The 17,045-nt window shown below is 36.1% G+C and overlaps 1 protein-coding gene across 1 annotated transcript in view; it reads left to right on the top strand.

The window, feature by feature from the left end:
* The window catches only part of USP10 (ubiquitin specific peptidase 10), a 54,340-nt gene that overhangs the window by 19,224 nt on the left and 18,071 nt on the right, over positions 1–17,045 (top strand). The window contains exons 2-5 of the mRNA XM_064519758.1: positions 1,417–1,485; positions 5,242–5,287; positions 10,086–11,111; positions 16,595–16,686. Of these exons, the coding sequence (XP_064375828.1) occupies positions 1,417–1,485; positions 5,242–5,287; positions 10,086–11,111; positions 16,595–16,686 (1,233 nt within the window). The remainder of the gene's footprint in view (positions 1–1,416; positions 1,486–5,241; positions 5,288–10,085; positions 11,112–16,594; positions 16,687–17,045) is intronic.

Here is a 17,045-nt window from a genome sequence, read left to right on the forward strand (position 1 = left end):
TTGAGGGTTTTTTTTTTTGCATGAGTGCATCAGAAATGTCTTTTTAGAACATATGATTCAGCATGTTTTTGGAAGGTGATAAATTCTAGTTATGTTACTAAATAAAAATGGTGTGGTTACGTTAGGAGCATAAACCAGGTTTAAGTCCTGTACCAAGAACTATGAAACCATTCACAGAAATTTAATTTAGGAATTCTGTTCTGTTTAGGTGTTGTACTGTCTCAGCTGGTAGTTAGTAGGCTTTTTGTATGTTATTTAAAGGATTAACTATTAAACAGATGTTCTGGTTTGTTTTGACTGTTAGAACTGTTTTAAGAACTTTTTTCTACAGTTCAGCTCCTGGTCTAGTTAGTTATATCTTGATACAGCTAAGTTAAGGATTTACCATGAATAAGACTCGATATTGACAAAGCTGGTGTCTTCACCAATTTTCTGGTGGGAGGCTGGAGAATAGCAAAGAATTATCTTAATTGATGATTAAAAAGTACACTGAAGATTGATAAGAATGGTAAGCTGCAATGTATACTAAACAGTTACTGACCTGCTTTTATCAATACACATAATATTTGTGACTACTGTTTTAATGCATTATATCCTCTCATGTGCCAAGATTGTGTAGTCTGTGGTATCTTCCAGCCCTCTATTTTGTGAGTTTATTCAACTCCTTTTTAAAATCTTCTTTCTGTCTTGGTATATCTCTGCTGTGCTGATTAGCTTCCCTGCATGTTCAGATGCTATTCAGCTAATCCGGATTGGTAGTGGAAGTTTAGAGAAAGTCCAATCTGAAGAAATGCCAACCTGTCAGGCTTTTTTGTTGAGAATGTTTCATTTCTGTAAACTACTTCTAAACTTTCATTTTAGCATCAAGATTTTTGTGGTCTAGGTAGGTGCTTATGCTTTTTCATAGAAATGTAGATATAAAATATCAAAAGGGTGGATGAGAACCTAGGTTATTTTCAGTTCAGTGGGACTCTTGTGTGCTGAAGTAGTGGTACCATTACAGCCTCACATAACTCACATTCGAGTAAGTATGCTGAAGCTTCTCACTTAATAGTTTGGCAAAACTCTGGAAAAAAAGATCTCGCTTTTTCTGTTGTGAAAGGTAAGTATATGTGGTGTTATAGAAGGACTTGTGTATAGTGTTGCAACTTTTCACCGTACATATTTGTTTAAAACTAGTCACAGCATGAGCTGGAGTTCATGCTTTGGAAACACATTGTATACGTTCCAGAGCCTGAGGGAGTTTGCTAAAAACTGAAGAGGGAAAGTGAGAGTTGGGATGCAAACACAAGTTTCAGGCTCCTAACGCACAGGTCATTTTAAATGCCAATATCTTAATAAATTTTACCCTGAATTTACCTAATGGCATCAAATTTAATCCTTCTTTAACAAAGGTCCTTCTCTTTTATTTTTTAGTATATTTTTGGGGAGTTCAGCCCTGATGAGTTTAATCAGTTCTTTGTGACTCCACGATGCTCTGTTGAGGTAAGATCCATTTAAACGTTTTTAGAAAATTGTACTTTAAAGCTACATCTCTTTGTGTATATTTGCTATATAACAATAAAACTAGTTTTTATCATTTTATCAACTTGCTAATTTACAAACTGAAGATACCGAACAGGAGTCTTCCCTTCCATGTGTGCGGATGTTAAGTCAGTTTTTAAAAATATGAAATGAATTATTCTGCCTTTTGCTTGTAATCCTTCAGAGCTGGAATAGCTGGCATTGTAATAGTAGTATGTTCAAGGTGAATTTTCCAGTAGCGTTACCTCAGATCTGGTTGCTTTGTTTAGAGGTGGATATAGGAGAGAACTTTTTCGTCTTAGTTGTATATAAGGTGAGGTTCTAAATCTTCTGATCCTTTTGAAGCACAGCAGTTCTTAACTTTTTTGACAGGTGGAACACTGCTAACCATCTAAGCTAAACTTGTAAGACTATGCCTGAGGTCTGCAGAAATGAGAAATTAATGTGATCCATGGGTCAACAATGAACTAATTACAGTTGAGAACCACAGAATGGAAACAGTTGTCTAATGTGTATTTGAGTTCATAATATACTACAAATAGTAATGCAGACTCGGATTCTCTGTAGCTCTTGGTAGAGAGGGAAGAAACCCTTTCCTTCTGTAGGAAAGCAGGTATTATGCCGTTGTCTTAAACTCCGGACTTGACAGGTAATTGTCTATCTTAACCTTTGGATGAATTTCCATGTTTTTCCTCCAAACCTTTCCATCCTGCTTCTTCCCCCAGCCAAGGAACTGAACGTTTCATGTATAGGTGGGGAAATTCGCTTTCACCACATTTTACAAATCTGGTGACTGTTCTTAATGTGACTTAATTTCCTGTAACTTAATTTTGAAGTATAATTATTATGCAGAAGTTACATGCCATGCTTTTTACGAAAATTGTAGGTGTACCTCTGACAAGAGTAAAGGTGTATTATGCTGCATGAAAGGAGTATGGGGAAGGGGGAGTGCAGAAATAAAAAGATAGCTTCCACTTGCCTTTAGGGCTAGCTTTGTGTCTGCTCTGGTGGGTGGGAAGGAATGCAGAATAGAACTTCAGGTAGTATCTGTTTCTTTTGCTTGTCTTTTTGTTTCCCCACCATTAAATATGGTAGCAGCAGCATGATGTCTGCATCCTGTTTAGTGTCACTATAAGTGTCCTATATCAGATATTCCAACACTCACACTGTGGAAGATGAAAATGTTTTATCGTGTCTTCTATGAAGCTTCTGATGTAGTCTGGTATTCTCATACAGTATGTTGAGGAAACATGAACCTACAACATAAAGAGAAGCAAGACTGATTTGAGTGACTGTGTCTCAAGAGTACCACTTGCTGGTTAGCTGTCAAAATCTAAAACTGTGTTGAACAGTGTTCCTTAAGTTTGCCCTTGATCTGGTTCAGTTCAATGTTTTAATTATCTGGATGATGAAATAAAAAATATGCTTATTAATTTTGCAGCTTGCTGATATTTTAAAGAACGTTAGGAAAGTGGTCTGAGGAAAAAAAAAAAGAAATTCAAGAAGGACAAGAGTGAGATTATAATACTGCAGCTGTGTTTGACATACATTCTGTTGGGGTGGTGCCAGATCTGGGAGTCCCAGAATCCACTGCTGCTTGTGTCCTTCCGAAGTCCCTTGCTTGTCTGTAGACTGAAGCAAGGGACTAGTTAAAGGTAGTCCTTATTAAATTTCTTAAGAAAATTGGTGGTGGAACCATTGTCAATAATGAAATCTTCTGTGAAAGGTGTAGATGTGTACAAAGAAGATGCATGAAGTAATTCTGTCAGTCGCCTTGGTATTGGCAAAGAATCAACTGGAATATTAGTTTTGGCACCATGCTTCAAGGAAGTAAGGGAAGAAATCCAGAGCAGAATAACAAGAGAGGTCTAGAAGACATTGAAAGATTGAAAGAATTGGAGTTTTTAATGCAAAAGAGAAGACTGAAAGGGTTTTTTGGGGACATGCGAGGCTTCATACACTGTAGTATGTTGGTTGCAGTGGGTAGAGGAAGAAGTAATGAACCTCTACTGCAGTTGGAAGATCTAGAGGTCAGTAAAGTACTTGGTGAGATATTAGAATAACCTGTTACTTTTGGCATTCACAAACAGGCCAAAAAAATCTATCAAAAATGCATGTGATAGAGGGTCTCAAACTTTGGTTCTGCTCCCCTTCTTTCTCTCTGTAGTAGTTTTGGTGTATTTGGTTAGTCCCTGTATTCTCCCATGTACACTTTATTCACCCACGCTGGCCTTCGTTCCAGTGACACATTCCCAAAACTTCTGAACATCTCTTTACATGGCATTTTTAATGCATGCTCCATCGGATACCTGTTGACTAAGATTATTCAGATGACCCAGTTGCAAGAAACAGCTCAACTCAGAAATATCTGCTTTACACAGCTGCTGTTGATTAACTATTGGTAGGCAACCAATAGGTGGACTGCTCCAGTTTTTTTTTTTTTAATTTTCTTTTAGGCATTGTATTTTTCTTAAGCCTCATGAATTAGAAAAATGATGAATCACAGATTTCATTGTAAACTGTTGGCCATAGTCTTGTAATTTTTTTTTGTTTAACCATAGAACTATACTGAATCTGCATTGAATTTTAATGTAGATAATAGGTTCTCAAGAGCTTGGAGCCTCTTTTTCCACCTATTAATTCTCATTTTGATCAGGAAAGTTGCTGTGTTTAGAAGTGTTATGATTTATAAATGTATCTTACAGTATATGTTATAGACTCTTTTTATACCGCTGTTTAGGAATATTTTTCTTACTGCCTGTGATGTACTGTTGTCTACAATGCTTTAAGAAGGTAATACATAAATATCTGTAGTTTTGGAGAACTGAAAAACTTCAGTGGAGAAATCTCCGGTATTTGCTACACTGTTGCATTTAATATTTAGGATAGCGTTATAAACTGCATTGCACCCTCACAGTTTTATCTCCCACTGCAGGAACACTTCAGCTGCTCTCGAAGCAGCTGCTGGAGTGCTGTGTACCAGTGGCCAGTTCATGGCAGGCACAGGAGAAGGCATTCAGCTGCTGGGGGAGTTTGGGGTGGGGATGTTAGAAATTGCCCACCTGTGGTTACACAATTAAAAGCGTTATATCAACTACTGAGTGCATAAAATGGTGCCAGTGTTTTAGATTAGACTGCGATTTACTGTCTGGTAACTATGTGCTGTGGTCACATTGTGCTTGGTCTGATGATCCAAAATCTTTATTTTTGTTTAGTGTGATTATTTTAAGAATAGAACTTAACTGAAACATTTCAAGGGCAACGCTATACCTGAAATGGATTGAGAGTGAAAAGATTTAGGTGTGAGTATTGTCTGTACAAAACTTTTTCAACCTACATATATAATTTGGTCCGTCTTTATCTTCAGTTTTTATCTAAAAAGAGCATATGTTCCTCATTTTAAAATCCTGGTAAGTTGTTGTTGAAGAAAGATCCTGAGGCTCCGAGGTGCATTGCTTGAGAAGTTGATGAGCCTATGGTTTGTAACCAAGATAATCTTTATCTTTCACTAATTGTGGTAATCTGCAAGGACATTTGAAATTACAGTGTGGGATTTGATAAATATAGAAACATGAGTTCAACAAGACATTCTCAGAAAATTAGACCTTTACAATAATGCTATTTTTAAAAGATTCAGATGTTTCAAATGAAATTGATACCATGTTATTAATAGAGTTGTATTGTCTTCAAATAAGTTTTTATTTTCTTTTGGTACAGCTTCCTCCCTACAATGAAACAGTTTCATGTGGTATTAAGTCCACAGGTAAGTTTCATGATGGTAAGAAATCAACATTCATTTTTCACAAACTTAAAAGCCCTGAAACTTTCTGTAGCATTATTACAGGCTGTCTTTAAAGTTAGTCTTTAAAGTTTGATTAACATGCATATGTGCATATATTTGGCAGGTTGCTTTTTTCTAAACACTTGTTTGTTGAATGAAATCTCTGAGGATACTTGAAAATGTTGCACTGATCTTTAGCTAATTAGAGTGGATATGCTTACTCTTTCTTGATTGTGCTACCACGCAGTCTTAATGTCGTGGTGAAATAACCTGGAGTATAGCTGTAAAAACGTGGAGAGACTGAAACTTTTGTTAGAGAACTTGTATTCAAGAAATAACTAACTTGTATGGAGTTCAGCTGGCCTTCCTGTAAAAGTCATAGAATGAATATTTTTCTGGCAGTTGCAACCTGAAGCTGGTGTTCTGTTCAGTGTTCCCGTTGACATTCTGTTTCTGTTTGGTCAGCTGTTTTTCTGGAAAATCCTTTTATTTATTTATTTATTTTTATTTTTTTCTTTCTTGAAAGTATGATTCTTGATATAAAAACGCATTATGGAGTTCCAGTTTTAAAGCTGTAATGATCATGCTTCTACTGTGTCTCAAACTGTTCACCTTACAAATTGAAAAAGAAAGCTGACCTGATTTCATGATTGTATAAAGTTGACAGTTAAGTAGGAGTTTCCATAACTGTATATGCATACATACTTTGTCAGTACTTTAAGTAGCAGGTGAATTATTGGGGTTTTTTTCAGTGAATCAGGGGAGAAGCAAGAAACCTGAGACTTACCCAGACGCATTTGAAAATGATAGAAATGACACCTAGATCTTCTTTTAAAAAATAATGCAAGTATCTGGTCATTTCTCAGAAGTACTTAAGAGAACCAAAATGCCCATATCACTGTTTAAGAACACCTAATCATTATGTCCAGTACCTTTAGCCTCTCATTTAAAGGTTAATAAGATAACCATCATAAAGGTTACAACAAGCCCCATTTGAAAACAGATGTGCAGCATTTCTGGAAATTGGGGAGCTTTATTCAGTGCAAGACCAGCTTCAGCAGTTTTATAACTGAGTAGTTTTAAATAGGAGCTTGAAAAGTTCGTGAAAAGGACTTCTCTGGTACAAGTTTTCTGTTGTTGATGATATAAAGGGGCTTCCAGTCATATGTTGCTTTGTCTAACTCTGGATTTAAGTTCTGTTCTTTAAGACTGAGATTTCAATGTTCACAAGCCATACAGAAAGCTGGTTTGTACAAATGTTTTTCAGATCATTCCTAGACCCTGAGAGAATCCCTCCCAGCCCTGAGATTAGGTAATGACAGCAAATTAGGTTTTGTCTGAAAAATGTCTTTAACAAGCTTGCACTGTACTGTGCATGCATTTACCATTGTGATGGCTGCATAAGAAGCTATGGAAACTAAAACGGAATGCTATGCTTATGCAGAATATTTATAATAATAACGAGATGACACATACTGACCATGTAGTCACTCCACAGTATATTTTTTTCTATACTTATCTTCAGTATTTAACTATAATACCTTATTAGAAGATCTGTTGATATTTACTAGGAATAATCAAATCCTGGCTGAAGCTCTAATATTAAGAATGCTGTTCAGACTAATTAGTATTATGCATTAAGAACCTGTGTTATAGTACGTTGACTTTGTCCTCGGAACATTTGTTGACACTTTTCTCTGTGCATGTGATGTTGTTCATGCCTTTAGATATATCTGTTTCAGTCCATTCAGCAATAGTGCTTCCAAACACTGTGAACAAGATTGAAATAAAGCTGCCCAGGAGTGAAGTGGAAAGTCAAACCAAACAGAAAAATGTACCTCTTCTTATTTCAAAGGAACTTGACACAATCTTAGGCCAAATGAGCTTCTGCCAGCTGTGCTGTATGCCAACTATAAAATACTGTTATTTTTTACTCTAGTCCTGGTGTAAGGTGTAAACTTCAGTTCCTTTGCTATAATATCCTGATTTTTTTGTTAAGTATTAGAATACCAGTTTTGCTCTTGGCTAGATTTTAGCCTACCACGTTCATGTTGCACCTTCAGCAAAATTAACCTTGTGCTACACTTGAGAGGGAATATGTGGTGTTCTCTGCTGCCCACTTGCTTTGAGTTGGCCCTAGCATTTGTCTTGTGTGCAGCAAGACGATCCAGTTCACCAAAACAGAAGAAAATACTCATTTGGCATAGGTTTTTGCTAAGTTAGTTTTTGGTAACACAAGTACCGGAAGATGGCTGGAGAGTGGAAAAGCAGTGTGGGAGGGGAGAGCTGAGAAAACTCTTTTGGCTGTGACAGACTAATTAACTCACCACAAAGGGAAACCACACTCTTTGTTTGAAAGCAATTTACTTTTATAACAGGGACTTTGGAAAAGAAACAGAAGTCTTGGATTATCTGGGGTTGGTAGGAATTTGAAATGTGTCCAATAATTCATTCTTTACGTGGCTGGAGGAAATATTAGGTGTTACCAGTTGTTGCTTGTGCGTTTTACTGCTGAAACGAAGGGTGAAGAGCTAGCTCTTGGTCCCTGCTTGAACTAACGAGTTGCTCCATAAGCAGATGAACTAACAAACAATATTTTTGTTGTGGATTTGTGTCCTGTGTCCCCTAAAACCCATGACCTGAATTTGCAAACAACTGAAGCTGTGGCTGGTCTGGAGCTGTATGGGTGCCGACTGGTCGGCTGGTGTGTGCGTACGGATTAGCCAGCTAGTGCTGCTGCTAAACAGAGTAGGTCATGCCTGAGATCTCCCATCCCATCCCATCCCTCTTAAGTGGATATCGTAGCACCTTTCCATATCCCTGCCCCTAGGCTGCTGATTTTTAAAGACACTTTAGCTGTTTTCTCTGGTGATATATAGTCAGTGACTGCAGAAGTAGTTGCTGAATGAAATTCAGGCACATGAGTTAGAGAAATCAGGTTTGTAGGGAGAGGTTTTTTTTAATTAAACTGGCTTATTTAGTTGGAGAAAATATATTGTTTTGAAATTAAGTTGTATTTAGTCTGACTGGCAGCAAAATCAAAACTTGATACAGGTCAGATGTGTTTACTTCTCAAGTTAATAAATTAAAAGATTGGGGGGAAGCAATTAACATCTCTATTTACTTTTTTTTTAAACTGTGATTTGGCATGAAATTACATTCTGAAATTTCGTGTGATTTTACAAGCTATTTAAGATATGTTATCTATGATTACCTAAGACTGATCTTTGTTAATTTGTAATATTTTGTTATTGCATGTGTAAGTTGGACCTCAACACACGGTGAATGCCTGTTACTCTTCCTTTGATATTAAAACTATGTACCCTGTACATTTTTGTTTCTTTCACATTTTTTTTTTCAAAATTAGTATTTTTGTCAGATGACTTTTCTAAAAACTCTTTGGGGAAGCCACAGAGTTTCAAAACAGTTATGTCTACAGTATGTATCAAAACATTCTCCCCTGATCTGTCCTCAAATAGGGTTATGTTTCTTTAGGCATGTGAATAACTTTTTTCCTTAGGAACTATTGCTTGTTTTCTTGTGTTGAACACTCATTTTCAATGAGTTTCTGTGATACACTTGAACACATGTTGTATGTAACATTAGTAAGCTGCACAAAATCTTCCAGTGTTGTAAAGACTAATGTGTATCCACTTGTTTTCATTTTGAGATAGTATCTAGTGTCTGATTCTCTTACGACATTCTTACAAGTCTGAAATGTGTTTTTTAGCCCCTTCCACCTTTGAGGAAACAGACTATGCTAAAACTGTCTTTGAAACAGTAACACGTGTCATAGAAAGGCCTGCAAATTTTGCAAATACTGAAATGAGAAATTATCTTCAAAATTTCTGAGACTTGGAAGTTTCATGAATTTTACATCCTCATTTGATATTCATGGAACTAGTTATAACTGAAGTATTCAGTGTTACTAGCTGGAGCACATGCGTTATGGAACTTACTAATTAGTTTTATAAAATTGCAGTACTTTGTCACTGACACCATGTTGTGATACTGCAGCCTGCCATGAGAATATTTCTTAGCATTTATTTAAAAAAACATATCACAGTCCAAGGATAAATAAAAAGTCCTGTCCACAGATGTTTTAGTTCTATGTACAGGTTGAACACAGTGACTTGCTTTGAAGTATACCTGTTGTATTTCTTGTGATACAGTTGTATAGTCAACTGTCATAAATTTAAGTAAGCTATTGATGAGTCTTGAGTTTCAAAGTCTGTGATTTCAGTGTTTCCACATAATTAAAAATGATTTTTAAAATTTTTATAATGATTATGATAAATCTTTGCACATGCAAATGCTAAATCATTCCACATGTGGAAATTACTTTTAAAAGTTAAACTGTTACAGGCTTGGACTTTGTAGTTGTCTGTTGAAAAGGCTGGCTTTAGAAGAAGTGTGGAATTAAATGTTGCACCATGTTGTTTATGCATGTAACCTCTAATTAACTTAATGCAGAATATTGCTAAAGTCATTAGGCTTTAGTGGGTGCTCTTAAAGGTCAATTTAATAGCTGTTCTTTGCAGGAACCCGTGCAGTGGTTAGGAAGATTTATACCTGATTCAAGAAAAGCCGGATTGTACTGTCTTTTTCCAGGAAAATGATGTTTTTAAAATGATCTTTGGGATTTGGATAAAGTTTAAGAATAACTTTAGTTTGAGGGAATGTTGTTTTTCTGAGTTGCAGAAAAATAGTTGTTTGTTTGTTTTCATAGCTTGTTGGTTAGATTTCATTTGCTAACTGATTTTTACTTTCTTTTGTCCAGGGGAAGAGTATCAGAGAATTGAATTTGGTGTTAATGAAGTTATTGAGACAGAGTCATCTGTACTAAATAACACTGACTACAGTATTTCAAGCACTCTGAATCCTCAGGCTCCAGAATTTATTCTCAGTTGTGCACCTGCTCAGAAACCCCCTGATGATAGTCTTAGTGAAACAAACTACAACTCCATTGACTGCCAGTTCTCAGATCCAGCCCTCGCTTTGGATAGCAGCTCTAATGCTGAAAATGATGGCTTGTCTGGAGGCCTTGGACAGAGGGAGCGTAAAAAGAAGAAAAAAAGACCCCCTGGATACTACAGTTATTTGGAAGATGTCAGTGATGGCATCGCTCCCCCAGAAGCTCTTGTAAATGGCCATGCAAACTCATCAGGACTAAACAGTATAAGCACGGAGGATACAGAACTTACAGGAGACGTACCGTCCCTGGCCACCCCGAGGACTTGTAACAGCCCTGACAATTCTGTAGACTTCATTAATGAAGCTGTCTCTGATGACTCTGTTTCTAGCGCACTAGACAATACCAGGACTGCAGGGCAGCCTGAGGCATGCAGTGTTACTAATTCTGAACAGTTTTGCATCCCCTCAGAGACTGGCAGAGTTAGCCCATTAAGGACAGCTGTTGTACAGTCTTATGCTGGTACTGATACTACTGAAAATCTTGGCGTTACTAATGGACAAACACTTGAATCCTCTGGTGAGGACACAGCTGCCAATGGGGTAGAATTGCACACTGTGGAAAGCACTGACTCAGACCAAGCAAAGCCTGAGGAAGCTTCACCTACTACTGAGACGACAGTCCCGGTTGCAGGATCAGTCCCTGTTAATCAGCCTACAAAATCGTGGGCTAGTCTTTTTCACAATTCCAAGCCCTCTGCTTCCACATCTGTGGTCTATGTTGAGACTAAGTATACCCCTCCTGCCACATCTACTCTGGTCCCTGAAAAACAGGTTGAAGTCAAAGAGGGGCCTGTTCCAGTTTCAGAGGATCCTGTAGCCATAAAGATTGCAGGTATAGTTAATACACACGAGTGGATGTTACAGTAGAAGGGTATTAACCTTGCTTATAAACAGGAGTGTACAGCATTGATAGGGAAGAGTCCTCTGTTAATGTTGTTAACAAGGTGATTGTTAATACGAGTTCTGGGATGTGTAATTGAAATAAGCTAGTTTTGTATTCCCGTGAGTAAACAATTGAACAATAAATTACCGTGTCATTATCCGAAGTACAGTAAAACTACTGCTACCTGTGAACAACCTGCTTAAGTGAACTGTGATTTTAAATACACCAATTAAATTCAGCTGTGTGCTATTGTAATAGGAAGAATGCATTAGAAAAGTTTGTTGCACTGAAAATGGTATGTTACGTTACCCAGTATTTATGATCTTGTCGTAATGCATTCCAGGAGAGAGAAGAGTGTTAATGTATTTATGCCAAAGTAGCTGAAATTCCTGAAGATTTCAGAATTCCTTAAGAATAATCATGAAGAGTCCAAAGGGTACTTCAGGAAAGATAATGCATAATATAAAGGCTTTGACTACTGGTACTGTCATATTTATGGCTCTGATTAATGCTAAAATGTGCATGAGTGATTTTGCAGACTGAATCTGCAAAAATATGAAGAAAATATCCAGTTAGCTGTATTTTATGTCACTGACTCATGGGTGTTTGAACAAAAATAATTCTATTTTAAAATCTGTGAAATAGTCCATATGTAAAAAGGCTTGTACAAAATGCTGTTGATTTATGCAACAAGCTAATTTACAAGTACAATGAAAATTAGCACATGACAGTTTCACGTGGAAGATTTTCTGCTCTATCCAGAAGCTGATCTGGACATTTCTATTCAGAATACCCAGGAGTACATGGCTACTTCTTATCCCCGTCCTCAGTCAGTAATACCTAAAATTAGGAGTACATGGCGGCTACTTATCCCCGTCCTCAGTCAGTAATACCTAAAATTACCTGTTCAGAGGACGCTCTCAGAATGATTTAAATTTTGGCGTATTTTCATTTAGGTGTCAGAAACTCAGTTGAGTGTATAAAAGCGTGTGTGTAAAGGTGATTATAGTCTGTATGAACCCGTATGTGTAGAGTATGTTGTGCTTTAGAATCATAAGCTATCATTTGGTAGTGAACGATTTTGTCAACTGTAAATGGAGAACTGCTTACCATAGATGAAAAGATTTCTTACTGCCTTGCCCAGGTGGCTTCTGCTTTAAGTCAACTTTCAAGATTTTTGCTCTTTTTGTACTATTTTTTTTTGCCACCAGGTGGGAGCAGAGATTTTATTTTGTCTTTAATATGTTAAAATAGCAATATGATCTTATACACATTTTTTTTTGTTTGCTTTTTTTGCACCTTGACTGTTAGCTATTTTTGCAGAGGAATAATCTGAGTATGGAGCCTTTTCTAGTGAAAAGGAATCCAAGATGACTTTTATTATTGGCTGTTTTTAAATGTCCTCAATACTATTTGGGAAATAGGTACACTAATGCTTTAGTGCTTACACATACAAAAAGGCATTACAGGAGTTTGAATTTATTATTTCCAGACAGGTTTAGTCTGGTCTGTTCGTATTTCATTTCAGATCTGCTTAGGTTAACATCATTGTATACTGTTTCATAGTAATCCTGTATATTTTTCAGAGGTAGATAGTTCCTCACTTTCTGGATGTCTTACCTGAGTCTGTTGTTTGGTATGCTGGGAATCCACCAGTTTCAAGTCCAGACAATGTGAATGGTATTTTGACCACAAGTGCTATAGGATGCTAAACACAGGTAAAATCTAAGGTCTAAAGCACCTGGAGTTTGGCAAGCAGAATTAGCAGGTCTTCTGACTTAATGCTGAAGCTCTGAGGCGTTTGTGTACAGCTGTTACTTAGGATAGGTGCTAAAGAGACAAGAAAACAATTTACTTGTACAGATTGCTTTTTTTGTGCCTTAATGTCACCAAGTGTTACAAGGGGGTTAATGGTTCACAGGCAGCGTTGAAGTTTAATGCTTTTCATGCATGTGTTAGGACTGTATTTACAGCTGTTTGAAGATGCTATTTGACTCAACCTGCAAAGGTCTGTGGTTTCTTAGACCTCAGATTTGAAAGATTTTATCCTTTCTTCAGGATATATTTATTGTTCAGCGAAAGCAGAACTCTTTTGCCAGAGGTTGGCAATGGCATACCTGCTGCTTAAGGAGCAGGTGAGAGTAAAGACTAGAAAATGATTAAAAAAAGACTTAAATTTGATGTTAAACTTGATGGAAAAAATAATGTGCAGTTAATTATAGCAAGTGGCTTTACTGGCAACACTATTAAATGGGTAAAAGGAACTCCTGAAGCAAGCTGTGAACTGTTGATGTTTATTTGGCAAAACTCAAGGAAGACATAGGACTTAAGAATGACAGAAGAGTACAGCTGCAGTGCTTGCATATTTAAAAAGGGATGACCCTGTTAATTATAAATGTGTTAGCCTAATTTAGGTGCTAGAACAAACATTTTAATAATTAATTTCTAAGGTTATAAATGGCCCATATCTGTATTTAAAAAAAAAATCAGACTTTTGCAGGTTTAACTTGTCACAGGTTTCACATCTGCTACCCTTTGATGCGTACCGATGTTAGTTAACAACATCTTACATGATGTTCTAAACAAATTAGGAAAATAAGCGATTGTAAAACTAGCTATTCTTTGAATAGGCTTTTTAAACTGTGTTTTTTGTTAACTTTAGAAAAAGATTCAATGGAGTCTACAAAGATTTTCTGAATCCTGTTTTTTTGCAGTATTTTCATTATGGATGGGGATGATGAAATCAACAGTAAACATAACATTGGTATACAGCGTCAAAATTTCAGATTAACTCAAGAACACAGTCATTTAAAATCTGAATACATCTGAAAAGGTTTTAAATTAAGAGGAAGGGAATCCAATCAAGAGAAGTGTGGAAGGATACACCAAAACAGAAATCAAATGCAGGCATGCAGTATTAGGATGGAACAAATAGCTTGGTATTTGGAAAAAATAAAAGGATCTGGAAATGCTTGGCATCAGTAAGTGTACATAATGAAGCTGGAGCAGACTAAGGTTTATTTTCAGTGTTTGTTAATGGAAATTTATATAGAAGAGATGGAAGAGAACCATTATATTTCTATTGTTGCTGCTGAGGACTCAATGTGTTGGCCAGCTTTGGGCGTTACTTTTCAAGGAAGATGCTATAGTGCAACAAGCAAAACAGAATTAAGATGTGAAAACCATAATCCTTCAGCAAACATGGAAAATTTGGATTTACTTTATCTCAGATGAGATTATAGGAGGGATTATAGATCTAACTTCAAATATGTAAAGTGAATGTATAAAGACAACAGCAGTGCACTGCTCTCCAAGACTATAGTGAGCAAGGCGAGAATTATTTAGTTTAATGTGTAATAAAAATGCTTCAGCATTAAATATTAGAAAAATGTTTCTTAATGATTTTATAGTTAGTTAAGTGCTAGAGCAAATATTTGTAGAGTGGAGACACTGCAGGGTTTGGGTTTCTGGCACTTTTTTTCATTGTGCAGATTTGAAGAAGGATCCAAGTGATGTATCTAACATTTGCCTGGTAACGGTCTCCAGCTGCGTGTTAAATTTTGCTGAAAGATAGTGATATTAATGTCTACATTATATTTTGACAAAGTCAATTGCTAACTTGTAATAAATATCTCTTTTTCAGCATGGAGACCATATTTGCATGATTTCTCTGTTAAACTGTATACTTGCATTGGCTAGGGAATTACCTTTGTTAAAATTTGTCGACTGTATATAACACCAAGTGTTGAATGAATTTTAGCAAAATGTACAAGTTACATAAATTTCTAAACACGATACTGTTCCAGATGTCTTTTCAAATGAAGACTATGTTTCACAGCTAAGTATCAACAAAAGGGAGTTTGAATTCTTTCTGGTTAGTAACTAATGATTTGTAACAAGTTTGAAATTTTAAGAAAAATGTTGTGGTTGTAAGCGTATTTTTCTTTCTTCCAGTAGTCTTGTAATAGTTCTTTTAGTTAATGTGTAGATGTTGGATGTGGTATGAAAATGTGGTATTGAATATAATTAAGGTAAACAAAAATTCTTTCTGTTTAGAGAAGATTCACTGAAATTGCTTTAGAGGTTTACAAAGCAGTTTTATGGCCACAAGAGGATGCTAAAGGTCCTAATATTTTTTTTCTTAGTGCGATATGACGTGGGGAAAATACAGTTAACTTTAAAAGCTATTGGTAGATGTACATTTTTAGCATTTTTATGGTAATTTCCAATAGTGATTAATTATAATAACAGGAAGATTGTATGTGTGGACATCACAAATGTTTAATGCTTTACTGCATTAGCTATATATTCTAAAGTATTTAAACAAGCACTGATTTTAAATATTTTAAGGTTTTGGCGTGTTTTAACTTGGTTAGAACTGGCGTCATCAACAGGAAATATGATCCCATAGCTAAAGAGATAGATTGGAAATCAAAGGACGTAGATTTTATTTGCAATTCTGCCACCTCATCTGCTCAGTTTTCTTTATTACGCCTCTGCTTTTCCTGCTGTGCCGTGTCTCCCATCTGTTTAGATAGCCTTTCTAGTGAAAAACTCTAAAGTCTATGCCAAGTGTTAGCATGCAAGGGCTTTAGAGGCCTAGATTTTATTGTAATAAAAAATAACCCACTTTTTAGACAATGGCTGTGTTTATATGCTTGTTCTTCTATTAGCTTTATTCCTTCTTTCTTGAATACTTGTTCTTATTTTTCAGATTTAAAATATATTAGATCCAGATTCTGAAAAACCTTTTCTTTAAATCAGTTTTATTTAGGTACCTAAATAACAGGCCAGACTTCCAGGGAAGATTCTCCCTGTTACTCTTCACTTCATAACTGTGACAGACTTATGCACATGCCCTGGTCTCTCATTTTTAAACTTGTGCCATTGCTGAAATATTAGCAAGCAGGAAAACAGTAAGCACCATCTTACGTATTCCAGTATCTTGATCTTTTTAGAAGTCTTAAAATGGCAACCAAAACATACCATTCTGAAGATCATACGAACATCAGTCTATCCTGTTTTCACGAAGGTGTTTTTTCTTTAAGATAGTATAAGTTGGAACTTGTAAACTAAGGCTGCTGTATCAACTTCAGGTCTTGTCAAAGCAGGAGACAAATTTGGCAAATACTGCACAAAATTTATTTTAATAAAGCAAATTTAAAATAGGTCTTCTCAGCTTTGAAATGAGAATGAATAGTTTTGATATCAGCATCCTCCCCACCCAAATTCCAGGATGTCTTCTGCTGAAGAAATCTCTGTCTGATTTGAAATATGAGTGATGCTAAAATGAAGCTAAAAATTACTTGCTAAAATTTCTGGGAATCTTGATAACTGATTTGCATAATTTTGTAATGAGTCAACAAACATTTGTTTTGATGGCTAACACATGCATTTTATTGCCGCTAAATTAAGTGTGTTTCATTCTGCAGAATTACTGGAAAATGTAAAACTAATACATAAACCAGTGTCTTTGCAACCGCGAGGGCTGATCAACAAAGGAAACTGGTGCTACATAAATGCCGTATCCTTACCTTGAAAAAATCAATATGCTTAAGCTAAATTTTATATATATGTAATTTCCTGGGTTATTCTGGTAAGTAGTTTATAAAAATGTTTGTTTTCCCATATTCTGTCCTTTAAAGAGTTTAATATTAGATCTAGAAGTCCAGGGGCTTTTTGGATTGTTGAACCCAATGTCCAGGGTTCCCCTGAAATTTGTTGCTCAATCCTGTTTGCAATTTCACCATTCCCTATATTAATTCTGGTTAGATTTTTGCCTCTGTTACTTCTGTCGAAATATTTCAGAGCTGTAATTATCTCAGTGGTTTTCTGGTTTTCTATTGAACAGATTGTCAGTAACATATCATCTGTGTAAACGCA

This window comes from Dromaius novaehollandiae, chromosome 13, assembly GCF_036370855.1.
Source record: "Dromaius novaehollandiae isolate bDroNov1 chromosome 13, bDroNov1.hap1, whole genome shotgun sequence".
Classification (NCBI taxonomy): Eukaryota; Metazoa; Chordata; class Aves; order Casuariiformes; family Dromaiidae; genus Dromaius; species Dromaius novaehollandiae.